The sequence below is a fragment of the Chlorocebus sabaeus genome, chromosome 23 (assembly GCF_047675955.1).
Source record: "Chlorocebus sabaeus isolate Y175 chromosome 23, mChlSab1.0.hap1, whole genome shotgun sequence".
Classification (NCBI taxonomy): Eukaryota; Metazoa; Chordata; class Mammalia; order Primates; family Cercopithecidae; genus Chlorocebus; species Chlorocebus sabaeus.
The window spans coordinates 45,788,721-45,802,539 of record NC_132926.1 but is presented as its reverse complement, the minus strand read 5'-3'; the positions used below and the strand labels follow the sequence as shown (position 1 = coordinate 45,802,539).

The 13,819-nt window shown below is 44.0% G+C and overlaps 1 protein-coding gene across 3 annotated transcripts in view; it reads right to left on the bottom strand.

Moving 5' to 3' along the window:
- TRPC7 (transient receptor potential cation channel subfamily C member 7) overlaps positions 1-13,819 on the bottom strand; it is a 140,990-nt gene that overhangs the window by 83,254 nt on the left and 43,917 nt on the right. For all 3 annotated transcript variants that reach the window (XM_008014543.3, XM_038007520.2, XM_073010674.1), the window contains exon 3: positions 8,281-8,463. In XM_008014543.3, coding sequence (XP_008012734.2) covers positions 8,281-8,463 — 183 coding nt within the window. The remainder of the gene's footprint in view (positions 1-8,280; positions 8,464-13,819) is intronic.

The following is a 13,819-nucleotide window of genomic DNA, read 5'->3' as shown; positions in this document are numbered from 1 at the left end:
AACTTTACTAGATTCCATATATAAGTGAGATCATGTGGTATTTGTCTTTCTGAGGCTGAGGCACTGATGCTTTTTTTGGTTTGTTTTTTACAAAGCACCCAAGTGGTTTCATTAATCAGCTAAGTCTTGGAACCCGTGGTCTAGAGTGATACAACACATCCTTGGATAACTATCATCCTTGCTTTAAGGGCCTACAGTTAAGAGGTTATAGACTGGATCCTGAAAACAGCCAAGAGGTTCTCAACAGGGAATTATTTGTCCCCCTCCCCCTTCCTCCAGGGACATTGGAGACAGTGTCTGGAGACATTTTTGGTAACACAAGCTGGGGGTAAGGTGCTACTGGATAGAGTCCAGGGATGCTGCTAAACAGCCTATAATGTACAGGGCAGTCCTCACAGCAAGGAATTCTCTGGCCCAAAGTGTTAAGGTGCTGGACTTGAGAAATGTTGACTTAGTCTTAAGTGTAGTTCTGCTTAGAAAACCAATGTGGCAAACAGTTTCCATTGGCTAATTCGTTATACACTTAACATGTTCTAGGTACATTGCATGTGTTAACTATTATTTATTAGACACTGTAATTTGTTTGCATTATATGGATGAGAAAATCAAGGCCCAGAGACCAAATAACTTGTCTAAACCACATGACTAGTAAGTGAAGGGCTTGGGACTTGAACACGCACAGTCGGGCTCCTGGCCACGACACTATACTGCTGCCCCGCAGGTTCTATGTTTCTTCTCCTGGGAGTTTTTCCAGGCAGAAAAGGGATCACGATTCATATTTACATATTAAATGTTGGAATTATTCTTTCTCTTCTGAAGATTTGCTCCGTGAGAAAACAAAACTTCCTCATGTAAAAGAGCCCTTCTGAGCCAGGAGATTAATGGATATTGATGATTTTTGTGGCATGTGGCCAGGCGAGATCCACGGAAGTGCTTAGAGGAATCCCCAAAGAGGAAGATGATTGATGCTTTTGACACCAATGGATTCCAACAGTGTTTGCCAACTACCGGGCATCCTGCAGTGCAGTTTGGGGTAGTGCCTGACCAGCCAGACTGTGTTTGTGACAATGCTGATCTTCTTAAGTCTAAGCATCTGTTAAAACGATGCCTCAGCAGGAAAACACAGTAGGAGAATGTCTGCTTAGGGCATGTGAGCGTCTGACTGGCCTCTCAGGCGTCCTCTAGAAAGCCCTGATGTCCCCAGGTCCCCTTTGCTCACTGGCCCTGCCTGTGCTTTTTGCAGACAGAGGAAATGAAACAGAGCCCAGCAGAGGGCATCTGCCCTCTCTTGAGTGTTCCTACCCGTGGTCACTGCACTAGGGAAAGGATGTCAGCCAGTTGTGCAGCTCCAGCTGGCATTGCTTTCTCTCTGAGCACATATTTAGGCCAGAAGGCCCTTTAGGACTGGAGCAGTGTCCGCTGTGTCTATGAGCTCCCTGAAGGCCAGCAGACTAAGAAACTTAATTTATGTCCCATATCTAGTAGGCAGAAGACTTGAGCAGTCAGGCTCCCAGCTATAACACTGTGCTGCTACCTGACAAGTTCTGTTAATACTTTCATCTGCTAGGAGTTTTTCCAGGTGGAAAAATGGGCCCATTCATGGCATGACTGTAAAACATGCACAAGACGGTCATTTTTGGAATAGGAGGAGGCAAGGGACTTCTGATAGAGTAAGAGGCGCTGACCCAACTTTAGAGCTAGTGGCAATGTGGGTTGAAACGGTCCCCCATTCCCTCCCCTCTAAGCTTGTCCTTTTCTCCTTGGCATTCTGCTCTGAGGGGAGCTTTCCAAGTGCTGTGCCCTGTGGGCATATTTTGTGTGCTCCCGGCCCATGTCTGTGAAAGAATCTTGAAGTTGACGGCAGGGAATTGAGGTTTATGGAGGACACTGACTTTCTGCGTTACCATCGTTTGTGGAGATCTTCCACTTGTGTTAAAAATGTAGTCTGTTGCCAAAGAATTTCCATCTTCAGTCTTGGCAGGCCTATCAGACCTACTGTTCAGCTCTCTCTCCCATCTCCCACAGATTTTTTTTCACCCATGTTTTTACTTTCTTCAGGCTGCTTCTACCTCAGAGGGTGATTCTGTGTCCTATTGACAGAGAAGTTGAAGCTATCAATACGAATTCCCTCAACTTTTCTCCCATGGTAATCATTAGCGCTAGCTGCCAAATAGCACCAGGATTATGCTTCCTGGTCCTTCTTGTGAAGGGGTGGAAGGCATGACTAACTCTTCACAATGAGTAGCAAGCAAAAACAATGTGTGTCTCATCCAGGTGAAAGCATGCAATTGCTGGGGTACAATTTCCCAGAGCCGAATGACCCTCTGGCACGCAGGAAACATTTAAGAGTGTGGTTCTTCCATCAGCTGGGAATCCTGAGGGAACTGAGTTCCAAGATGGAAATAAGGTAAGCAATAAATAAACTTAACTTTTGTTAAAAGCCTCTATGACTTTAGTTTTGTTTGTCAACACAATGTAACAGCCTATCTTGGCTAATATCGTGTCCCGTTCACACAAAAAACTTGCTCCATCTTCACCCACCCTGTTTCCTTTCCAGCTTTTTCAGAGGAAGAGCTGTCTCTCCATCTATCCTAATCTTTATAACCACTCCTGATTAAGGTCCTCCAATGGCTCCCCATTGTTCTTTAGAAAAATAATAAAAAGATTAAATCATTAAGGAGATCTGCAAGGCTCACATGGTCTGTCCCCTGCCTGCATCCTTACAGACTCAGTCACACCCAGTCCTCCCAAGGCCCAGCTTGGTCCGTTCGCCTTCTTTCAGTTCCTCTTGTATACCATGTCTCTTCTCGCCACAGGGCCTTTAAACATGCTTTGAGCATGTTCTTTCTACCAGAAATGCCCTCCCCACCCCAGAGGGCACCTCTGAAGTTCCAGGGTCTTGTTCACGTTCCTCAGTTTTTAGCTTTAAGAGCAAGCATGAGCTTTTCAGTGACTGAGTGAATAAAAATCATAGGGGATTTTTTTTTTCAATGCAGCATTGTGAAGGAAAATGGAACTATGTAAGTGAGGGAAATCGAGTGGGTCCTCTCCACCCTCTGTACTTTGTTCCCTTCCCATGATCCTGTCCCAGGTCTTTATTGTACTTAAGACCAGCTTTCTGAGCCAGGAATAACCCAGGGAACCTGGCAGAGCCAGGAAAAGGCACCTCAACATTTCAGGGTCTGGAAGGCTCAGGAGGAGTGGGAGCTGGCTTTTGAGGAGGGTGGAGATCTCCTCAGTGGGAAGGAAAGATGGCTGGCACCAAGAGCAGAGGCCCCCAAACCAAGCTGCATCCCAAGATGCTACAACCGGGGCCACCTGCAAGTCTGAAAGAGGTCACAGGTGTGAACGCTACTTTGCTCAGCTGGTGAAGTATGTAAGAGAGTTCCCCCACCCCACTGCAAAGGCTGCTGCTATTACAGTCATGAGACACCTGTACCATTTCACTCACTAGACTGGTAACTCTTTGTAGGTAAGACTGTGTCTTATTCTGCTTGGGTCCTTGGAAGGCCGAGCTCAGTGTCTGTAGACCTCATAGGTGGTGGTTCAGAAAATTTGAGAGATAGAACTAATCACCCTTGTTGGTGATATGGCCATGCCTGCCTGATAATATATGTACTTTCTGTCATGAACTAATATATTTTGGAAAATAATATTCACATAATTTTCTTTTTTTCCCCCAGTAGCAGACCTTTGCTTAGTAGTGTCCAAAAGATGCTCCATCTCCTTTATAGGTAGAGTTAAGGGCTCTCTCATGCAAAACAGGACTTCTGGGTCTCTTTGCCCCACTCTCCTAGAGGGCTGATACGCACAAAGTTCTCTTGCAGTGACTAGGAGATCCCACCTGATCCTCATTAAGGCAGAGTGGGGTCAGGAAGGAGGAGTGAATGGTGTAGGGGAAAGAAGGGAAAAGATCAAGGTCATCCCTGTAAGCCCAGAGATGAAGAAGCAATCTAGAGAAGAGAGAGGGAGGGATGAGAGTGTGTCTTCTATTAGACAACTTGAATAGAGTGCCAACAACTCTGTCTGGGTCTCTCTTCCCCATCACTAAGCACTGACCACATGGCAGACACTGGGGTCCCTTCATAACTACAGCCTGAACCCAGCTGGGCCTAAACTGGGATTCAGAGGCTGGTTGGGTTGGTTCCCCGTTGTTGGGGCTGCGAGTTTCCTATGCATGTGTTTAGAGTTGATATGCAGTGGAAAGAAAAGGCCTTTGAGAAGGATAGTTAGGCATGATTCCTGGAGGACAGAGACAGAGCTAGAGAGGACTGCAAGGTGTTTGGCTCTGCAGGGGAAGGCCAAGGCCAGTTTATGCAGAGAGGCTGCAAGCTGATGCTGGAGGGCTGGCTTTCTTTAGCTTCGAAGCATAAGCAGAGTCCTTCTGAGCTTAGGTGTGACTCAGTATGGGGGAGGGTCATATCCCTGGTTTTTCATGAGGCAAGCTTGACTTCTTCAGGGACTATGGCCTAGAGGGACTGGGATGGACTGAGGTGGGTAAGAGAAATGTCCTAAAGTAATGTAGGCGTTCACTGTGAGCAATGTGTTAATACTGCCTCATTTATACCCATCGGCTACTGAAGCCTGGGGATATTTGAGGCACAAATGCTTTCTCCCATTTAATTCTCATTATAACCTATGATGTAGGCATTATTATCACAACTTTCCTGATGAGAAAAGTGAGACAGAGGCAAGGCTGAGTAATTTGCTCAAGTGACCCCATTAATAAGTGGTTGGACTGGGACTGACTTCAATAGGCACCTTTCAGCTACATCTCCAATACCGCTTCCCAGAAACCATGCTTGACATTTCAGATGACACACCCACTTGGGTTACTGGGGAGGCTGAGCGCCCTCTTAAGGCAGAAGTCATGGAGGAACAACCGTGTCCTCACAACACCATTGGTATTTTGGAAGGAATTTTAGGCTTTATGAATGATGTCCTTTCCCAGGGGGACATTTCTAGCATTCTCTGGGGAGATAATAAAGGACCAGCTAGGGAATTAGAAGAACCCTAGGGTCCCAAGAAAGGGAGTCATCACTGAATGACAGCAATGATGCTTCCTCTTGGAGCTGCAGAGAACTTTATAGTTTCCAGAGCATTTCCTCTCATATCAGTTCATTTGGAAGTTCTCACACACACACACACACACACACACACACACAAAACCTCTGTGAAGCAAAAGCTTGTATGTCCATTTTGCAAATGGGGAATGAAAGTCAGAGAGCTTCAATGACTTGCCCAAGACCACAGGGTTAGGAGAATCAGGCTAGAAACCTGGTCAACAGAAACCCAGTTCAGGATTCCTTCCCTTTAACAGGTGCTCCCTTGAACCATGGTGGGTGACTTGTCTTCATCTAATGCAGGCTGGTACTGTGACTCAGCCAGCCAGAGGTCCAGACATTAGGGTGGTTCCTCAAGATAATCAAACATTCAAATGAGAGACACGATCCAGAGTGCAGTACCAGCCACAGAGCAGCACCACCTTCATTCAAATCCTGGCATTTCATAGACATACAGGCTGATTATAGATTAGTTTCCCAGAGACTGATACATGAAAAACTAGTTTCACCATGAGAAGCAGTCTGTGGTCATGTAATACACATTGTATCCTTCATCTATTAAAGTAGTGATTCTTGTTTTTTTGTTTTTTGTTTTTTGTTTTTTTTTTTAAATAGAGACAGGGTCTTTCTATGTCCCCCAGGCTAGTCTCAAACTCTTGGCATCAAGCAATCCTCCTGTCTCAGCTTCCCATAGTGTTGGCATTACAGGCATGAGCCACTGTGATGCATATTAAAGGCTCTGTAATATCTTTAAGAAAAACAGAAAACAAAAAGCAAAAAACCTGCTTGACTGTGTTTAACTAAAGGTTTCCAAATTTATTTGAACATAAAATCTTTTTTTTTTTTTCTTTAAGGTAACACCTATTAGCAGCTCATGGAACTGCTAAGAACAACTTGTTTTCTTAAGTCGCTGAATTAATGGGTTGATTTTATGCCATGTGGGCAGAATCTTGGAAATATTTTATGGTTTTATATTTAAACCTGTAGCATCAGGAGATTATCTATCTATCTATCTATCTATCTATCTATCTATCTATCTTTCTATCTAAGTTGTAAAAGGCAGTGTATTTATAAATAGGTCTTGGTGCTAGTTATTTCATAACTCGAATACTCAGGGATAGATTGTACTCATGCAAGAATGCTAAAATTCATAAATTAAAAATGGAAGCCCATTGTAATATTGATAAGACTTTTAAATATTGGTTAGTTTCCTGGTAATTCACGAAGAATATATGTCAAGGAGAGCTATGAGTCTGTCTGCTGTTGCATGATGGCATACAAGATTTGAGAAAATTTATCATTTGAAGGTCTTAGAAATGATCAGTGTTGACATTTTATGCAGGTCATTTATCATCTTCCTACCTATGGATTACAGCAGATACTTGACATTCATGATGATTTCCTGAGACCTTATGACTTCCTTAATTGGCAAATACCACTGGAGTCAATCACATCCCTCATGAAACCTTTTAATTCTGACCCAAACTATCATGTTCATGGAGGGCTTCATTTCTTCCTTCTCATTCATCCCCAGGGCCATTTTGAACTTGGTAATTGACAAAAGAGGACATGTAGTTATGAGGTGGGGGCCAGACTTCTGGACTAACTGAGTAACTCCACCCTCCATGTCAGTTTTGCTAGGGGATTTGAATTTATGTTTCAAAAAAATGGTGAATGCCCACATGCCATGGACTGTTGAAGTTGTGCACTATTAGCCCAAACTGTGAATATAAATCTGCAAATGCCAAGCATCTTCTTTTGTCTGGTTTTTAGATATCTTCTGTCCTCACCATGAGCTGGGAGGCAGGAGGATAATCTGGCTTCAGGAAGGAAGAAAATGTTTGTAGTTCTGGAAACTCCAGCTCATTTTTGCCACTGCCAGACAGCCTCCACAGCAGGGTTTGTTTGAACCCCAAGGGCAAGGATATCTCAGCAGCTTCAGGGGGTGACTGCATACTTTGGTGAAAAGTCCCAGTGAACTCTTGGTTTAAGCTAAAAGGTGAGTTTTCCTGAGCTGAGTAAATAGGATTGTACTGTACTTGAACCTGCAGCCCGATTTTCCCAACTTCCAACAACACTGTGCTTTCTAATATTAATATCTAAGGCCACCTTTCCCGTGGGTCATCAATTTTATCTTTGAGCTCAGAGTCTTAGGCAAAAGTTGTTTTTCTTAAAATTTGTGATTATTATAATATCAAAGTAAAAGGGCAGGAAGATTTTATCAGACTTGGAAGCTCTCCCTGAATGAATTTCACAGATATATATGGTTGTTGAAGGCACAAATTAAGACACACACAAATTAAGATAATCAGGAAACAGAAGGACTGCCCAGAGGCCAGTCTGGGGGCTTTAAAAATACCATTCAGTTTTGATCAGGTGAAAGAGCTGAAAACATTAAAACCCCTCAGAGATGAATCAGCTCCTTTACTTATGTGGAAAGCACATTGATATTTAAACATGTGGATATTTGGAATGTTCTAGTGTTCATCAGGATGAGTAATGTCATCTAACAAAAGAGCAGATTCTAAAGAACTCAGAGTAGATCCAAAGTAGGAATATAATTTACTTTTGCTCCTTATAATCTTAATCTGAGTAGGCACTACAGGTCTGCGGGCTGCTGGTGACCACAGCCACTAGAGACACTTGGATGTCTATTGAGGAGGTGGCAGGAGTTTACTTTTGGGAAAGTCTACTTGAGCCTCCTTAGGGCTTTCATATGCCTTTGGAGTGCAATTCTTCTAAACCTCCCAGGGCGATTGAATCCCATAAGCTTTGTACATTAATACATTTTCTACACAATTAGTCCTCAGGCACACAGAGGAAGCTCAGTAAATGCTTTTGAAAGACCTGAGTTCTATGTTTCTCTTGAAGACTTGGAAACTGGGTTGCTAACTGATAGGAGCCCTCGCGGTGACGTTGTCCCTGCCAGTGGGTTGAGGCTGAAGATCTCTTCTGCTGTCCAGGCTCAAGGTCTGCTCAGGGACTGACTCATGCTTCTGCTCTCTCTCCTGGTGGGCTGGGGACTGCGGTGGGAAGGGATGGTGGAGAGAATCCTAGCAGCCCTGTGAAGCTGACGGCTAGCTCCCTGTCTAGAGAGAATCTGGGTGTCATCATGGTCACCTCGTGGGAACATAAAATACACGTGAGTACAAAGCGAGGCCAGCAGCCCTGAGAGGAGAGGTGAGATGGGAAGACCAGGAGAGATGGGGGAGCTTACCTTCTTGACTTCATATTTAATGGCGAGTTTGATCCGGCTCAGACTTGGACGGTGGTGGTCGGACCAGACTTGGAAGTTCACATCACCATTTAAAATCGCTTCCACCTCTTCTGTGTCTCGGCACAGGTCCAGCACGCCCACTACAAAATCCTTGCATTGCATAGATAACTTCCTGTAATCGTTCTAACAGAATAAAGAGAAATCAGGGGTGTGTCACACAGAGCCCCGCAGATTGGCTTGCCCAGCATAGCAGTGTCGATCAGCAACTGCTCATCACATGTGAGCTTGTGGAGCACATTGGTTGCACTTACGGAATGCAGCAGGATGTGCTGGGTGCAGAAGGCGGGGCAATTTCTCTTGACACGCAACCTGAAGGACATCTTTTCTAAGTCAGCCTGTGTGAAGGTGTGGTCCATGGGCCACCTGCATCGAGTCCCCTTAGGTGCGTGCTAAAGTTGCAGATTCCCAGGTCCCACCCCAGACTTACTGAGTCAGAATGCCTGGTGGTGGGGCCAAGGAATCTGTCTTTTAACTTTGCTCTCTAGTGATGTGGATGCCTGCCACAGCCCATCCTGGGTTCTTTCAAAACAGCAGTTTTCTATGCCCAATTCTGAGTCAGTTCTGAGGCAGGAATAATAAGGACATGAACTTTTAAGGCTGATGTAAATGACACTTCGCTTATTCACCACCAATCTATATTGGTGACTGCTGCATACAGGAATTTTACTGGAAAGGTGGATAATATGCTAAAATTGGAAAAAAAATTGCACAGGTGTGCTTTTTTGTGTGCCAGAAAATCGGCTTGTAAATTATACATTTAAAAATCAAATGTAATTTAACTTTGACAGGATCTTTTCTTACTAGAAATCCTTTTGTATGGCAAATCATGGCTCCTTAAATCACCTGCCTTTTGAATAAACATTTTTAGCCCTTGACCTTGTTGTTGTTGTTTCATATTTTTAATGAGCTGCTCCCAGATTTCTCTCTTCCTTTCCCTACGTACTCCTGTCTGAATGTCTTTGAGAGGCTAACTTCCTTTCCTAGTGACATGCCAACTTCTCTTTCCCCTAAACAAACTACTTACGTTCTAGATAAGGATCCAAAATGTTGGACAAAGAATGTTTGATGTTACCTCATACCCCTCCTCCCCAAAAATATTTTCCCCAGAGGCCTCCTTGCTGGTTTCTTAGTTGAAAGGAGTCTATTCGGAAAGTACACAAGACCCAAATGTCACTTTCAATGCTAATCAATATCAACAACCCTCAGACTGCTAGAGAGTAGTTGGCAAAAAGGACTGTGGTTGTGTTTTTCCAGAACATGGAGTTCTCAGCCAATAGTTGGGAGCCTAGCAAACTGCAGAAGCTCAGCCATTTTTCTGAGTTAATGATTCTTGTCTCCTTCCAGGGTTGCTGTCTCAAAATGTCACTTTGCATTAGAGAAAGAGGTAAGTAAGTGCTTGTTTGCTGGGAAAAGGGAAAAGATCAAGAAAATATTTTCAGGTGAGAGTAGCTGCCCTTCGTTTTTCCTTTTAGGTAGAAGAAGGAAGTTTCAGAAATTCTGGCTGGAAAAATGACCTCTCGGCTCAGGCATGTAAGAAACTTGTGGGGTTCTAGGTTTTGGTAGCTAGCACAGAGCTGGTCTGAAGTGTTAGGATTAGAAGAGCCATGCTCTATGCTCCTCCAACCCTGACACTGACTCATCTGCCATTCACTCATTCATTCATTCATGAATGCATTCATTCATCGCTGAGAACCTACTATGTAGCGGACAATGAAAAATCAGTGGTGAACAAGGCAAGTCTCTGAGTAGTGTGAAGGAAGAGGAGGCTTGAGTTCCACCCTCAGGTTTGCACAAGTACAAGGCTAAGTGAAACTTGCTCAGATTTTTTCCTGGCTAATATATTCTGCAGAGCACTAATAAGCCAGAGGTAGGAGGCTCAAGGTACACGGGGCTCAGCAACATGGACAAGGTGAATCATCTCACCACATGGACCCATTCAACTCTGGAATCTCCTCTGTGGCAACTCAGGTTCCTTAAGTTTCCAACTCCCACCCCGTAACTTCATTACCCCTTTTCTGAGAACAAGGAATCTCTGAATGTTAATGCCTGTTACCAGTAAAACAGACACTGCCCTGTTGGCTAGGACATACCTCATTTCTTGATGGAAACTCCTGCCTAGAGTTGAAGTCATGGGTGGGTATAGGAGAAAAGGACTTGATCTAGCTGTTGTCCCAGGCTCCGCGTGCTAGGAGCTAGTCAGGCTGTATTGCCCAGAGCTTCCTCACATGTCTGGGTTCAGTGCAGTTCAGAACAGAAGGTGACACTTCATTAGAGACTGTCACTTCTCTGGGCTCTTTCAGTCAGCCTGCCATCAATAGGAGAGGCAACAGAGCAGCCAAAGCAGGTAATTTGCATTTTGCCGTCTGCATTAGACACTTGGGCTGGAAGGCAGTAAGCCTTCTGTTGTCTGCAGTTGGCTAGAGGGGATAGCAAGAACCTAGGCCTGCCAGGAAGGAGATGATATGGACATGAATGGAAACAGAGAGGGCCATTGATGAACATCTCTGGGGAATTGTCATGATTATAATTTATTGAGCCAAACCTGAGCTCAATTGGCCTTCCAAGACACAATCCTCACTGTAATTGGAAGATGAGATACACCCTCAAGACTTCATAGGTGCCCTTTACATTTTTAAAAAATATTCCTGAACACTGAGGTCTGCCAGTTCTAATGGGTGACAGGTGCTCTACCTGCATTATCTCGTTCAATCCTTATAAAAACCCCATAATGGAAGGCTGATCACCATTTCCAACTTCCAGATGAGGAAAGTGAGACCAGAGAGATAAAGTAACAGGCAGATCTATGCTTTTCCTTATATCAGCCACTGATCTCTAGGTCCCTCTCTCACCTTCCTTGGATATTTAGCCCCTGTCTCACATCAGTCTCTTAACATGACTGCATTGTTATTCTTGATGGTTTTGCTATCCTGGAAGATGACCCTCACATTCCCTGCCCTTTCATTTCCTTGACAGCCAATTTTCTTTTCTTTTTTTTTTTTTTTTGAGACAGAGTTTCACTCTTGTTGCCCAGGCTGGAGTGCAATGGTGCGATCTCAGCTCACTGCATCCTCCACCTCCTGGGTTCAAGCAATTCTCTTGCCTCAGCCTCCTGAGTAGCGGGGATTATAGGCATGCATTGCTACGCCTGGCTAATTTTGTATTTTTAGTAGAGATGGGGTTTCTCCATGTTGGTCAGGCTGGTCTTGAACTCCCAACCTCAGGTGATCCACTCGCCTCGGCCTCCCAAAGTGCTGGGATTACAGGCGTGAGCCACCATGCCTGGCCAGACAGCCCATTTTCTAATGACCTTATTCTCAACCCAAATTCAGTCATTGACTATCTTAGTTATTCCAATTACTGCAGATCCTTCCCTGCCCCAACTTCAAGTGTCCATTCTCCAACCACCACCTCCTATATGTCCCGCTCACTCCCTCTGGGACCCCAACTCCAGCAATCCTTTGATTCCACCTGCCCTACAGCCACTGACTGTACCTCCTTTTCACTGTTGTTGTTTTTTTTAATCCATCTTATGTCACTGTGTGTCTCCTTGCAGAGCTGATATTTCATGGTCAATGAAATGGTTTCTTGTCCTCCTTCTTTTATTCCGTTGTCCCCACTGGATAAAAGCCTGACCTTGGTTGAGTCTAACTCTCTACAGTGTGTTCTTGCCTCTGCACAGTGAATGTGGCTGAGAACCCACAGCTGATCGTTGTGCTGTATACTCACTACCTCCAGCCTCAAGTCATCCTTAGTGCTCTTGGGCAGTTTACTCTCCTACTCTCCTAAATAGGCATTTCATATATTCTTCTTTCCTCAGTCCTCTAATATCTCCTTCTCCTCTCAGATGAGGACCTTGTTTCTTAGTTTATCAAGAAAATAGAAGTCATCAGAAGAAAAGTCCCACATATTCACACCTACATGTGTCTCTGCTTCTGCACCCTGTGTTCCCTCCTCTGGCTGTGAATGAACTGCCCCTGCTTATCTCCAAGACTACTTCCTTCACTTATGTGCTGGATATCAACCTCTTTTGGCTACTCAAGGATGTGGCAATCTTCCTTTCTCTCTCCTGAATTCTCAATTTCTCCCTTTCCCTACTTGCTCATCATACAAACATGCTGTTATTTCTCCTGTTTTAAAAAGAAATTTCTCTTGACCCCACTTCTCCCTTCAGTGACTACCCCAATTTTCTATCTAATTTTATAGCAAATCTCTTTAATAGGGCTGTCTACATTTGTTGTCTCCATTTTGCCCTCCTTGTACCCTTTCTTGTCCCCTTCAGTAAGGCTTTCCCCTCCACTGACTACTGTGACTGTTCTTGTCAAGGTCACAAATCACATTCATGTTGCTAAATTCAATGGTTGGTTCCCAGTCCTCATTTTACATGACCTACCAAGTGCTTTAACATAGCTGATCACTTCCTTCTCCTTGATACATATTCTTCACTTGTCTTCCAGAATAACATACTCTTCTGTCTTCATCTTTTTTCTGAATAACTACTTTTTGTATTTTTTGTTAATTCATTTTCATCTCCCTTACAATTTAATTTTTGGAATTCCCCAAACTGTGACCAGCCATTGGAATTCTTCTTTTTATCTATTTACACTGATTGCCTTATTGATTTTATCTAGTGTTATGAATTTCAATACCACCCATACACCGGCAAGTCCGAAATTTGTATCTTTCACCCACCTTTCTTCTCTGTATCCAATTACCAACTTTATATCTCCCCTTGGATGTCTAATAGGCATTTTGAACTTCATAAAACTAACTCCTAACTCTGGATCGAGTCTCCTACCTTATTTAGTATTCCCCATTCTTTCAGTTGTCCTGGACAAAAAAATATATATAGAATTTATCCTTGATTGCCACCTTCCTTTCATAACCTACATATAATTTGGTAGCAAATCCTGTAAGTTCTACTTGCCAAATATATCCCTACCCTGACCTCTTTTCACCAATTTTACTAATTCTAGCTTGGTCCAAACCATCATCTATTGCTTGAACTAACCCTAGAGACTCCCAAGTCTCTCTGACTCTGTCCTTGTCCTGCGTAGTCCTGCGTAGTTGATTCTTAATACACCAGGCAGAGGAATACTTAGAAAAAGTAGTCAGATCTGGCTGTGCACAGTGGCTCACCGAGGCAGGTGGATCACGAGGTCAGGAGATCAAGACCATCCTGGCTAACACGGTGAAACCCCATCTCTACTAAAAATACAAAAAATTATCTGGGCATGGTAGTGGGCGCCTGTAGTCCCAGCTACTTGGGAGGCTGAGGCAGGAGAATGGTGTGAACCTGAGAGGCGGAGCTTGCAGTGAGCTGAGATCCCGCCACTGCACTCCAGCCTGGGTGACAGAGCAAGACTCTGTCTCAAAAAAGAAAGTAAAAGAAAAAAAAAAAAGAAAGAAAAGAAAAGAAAAAGTTGTCAGATCCTGGGACTGCTCTGTACACCCCCTCCAAAGGCTCCCTATCCAAAGTAAA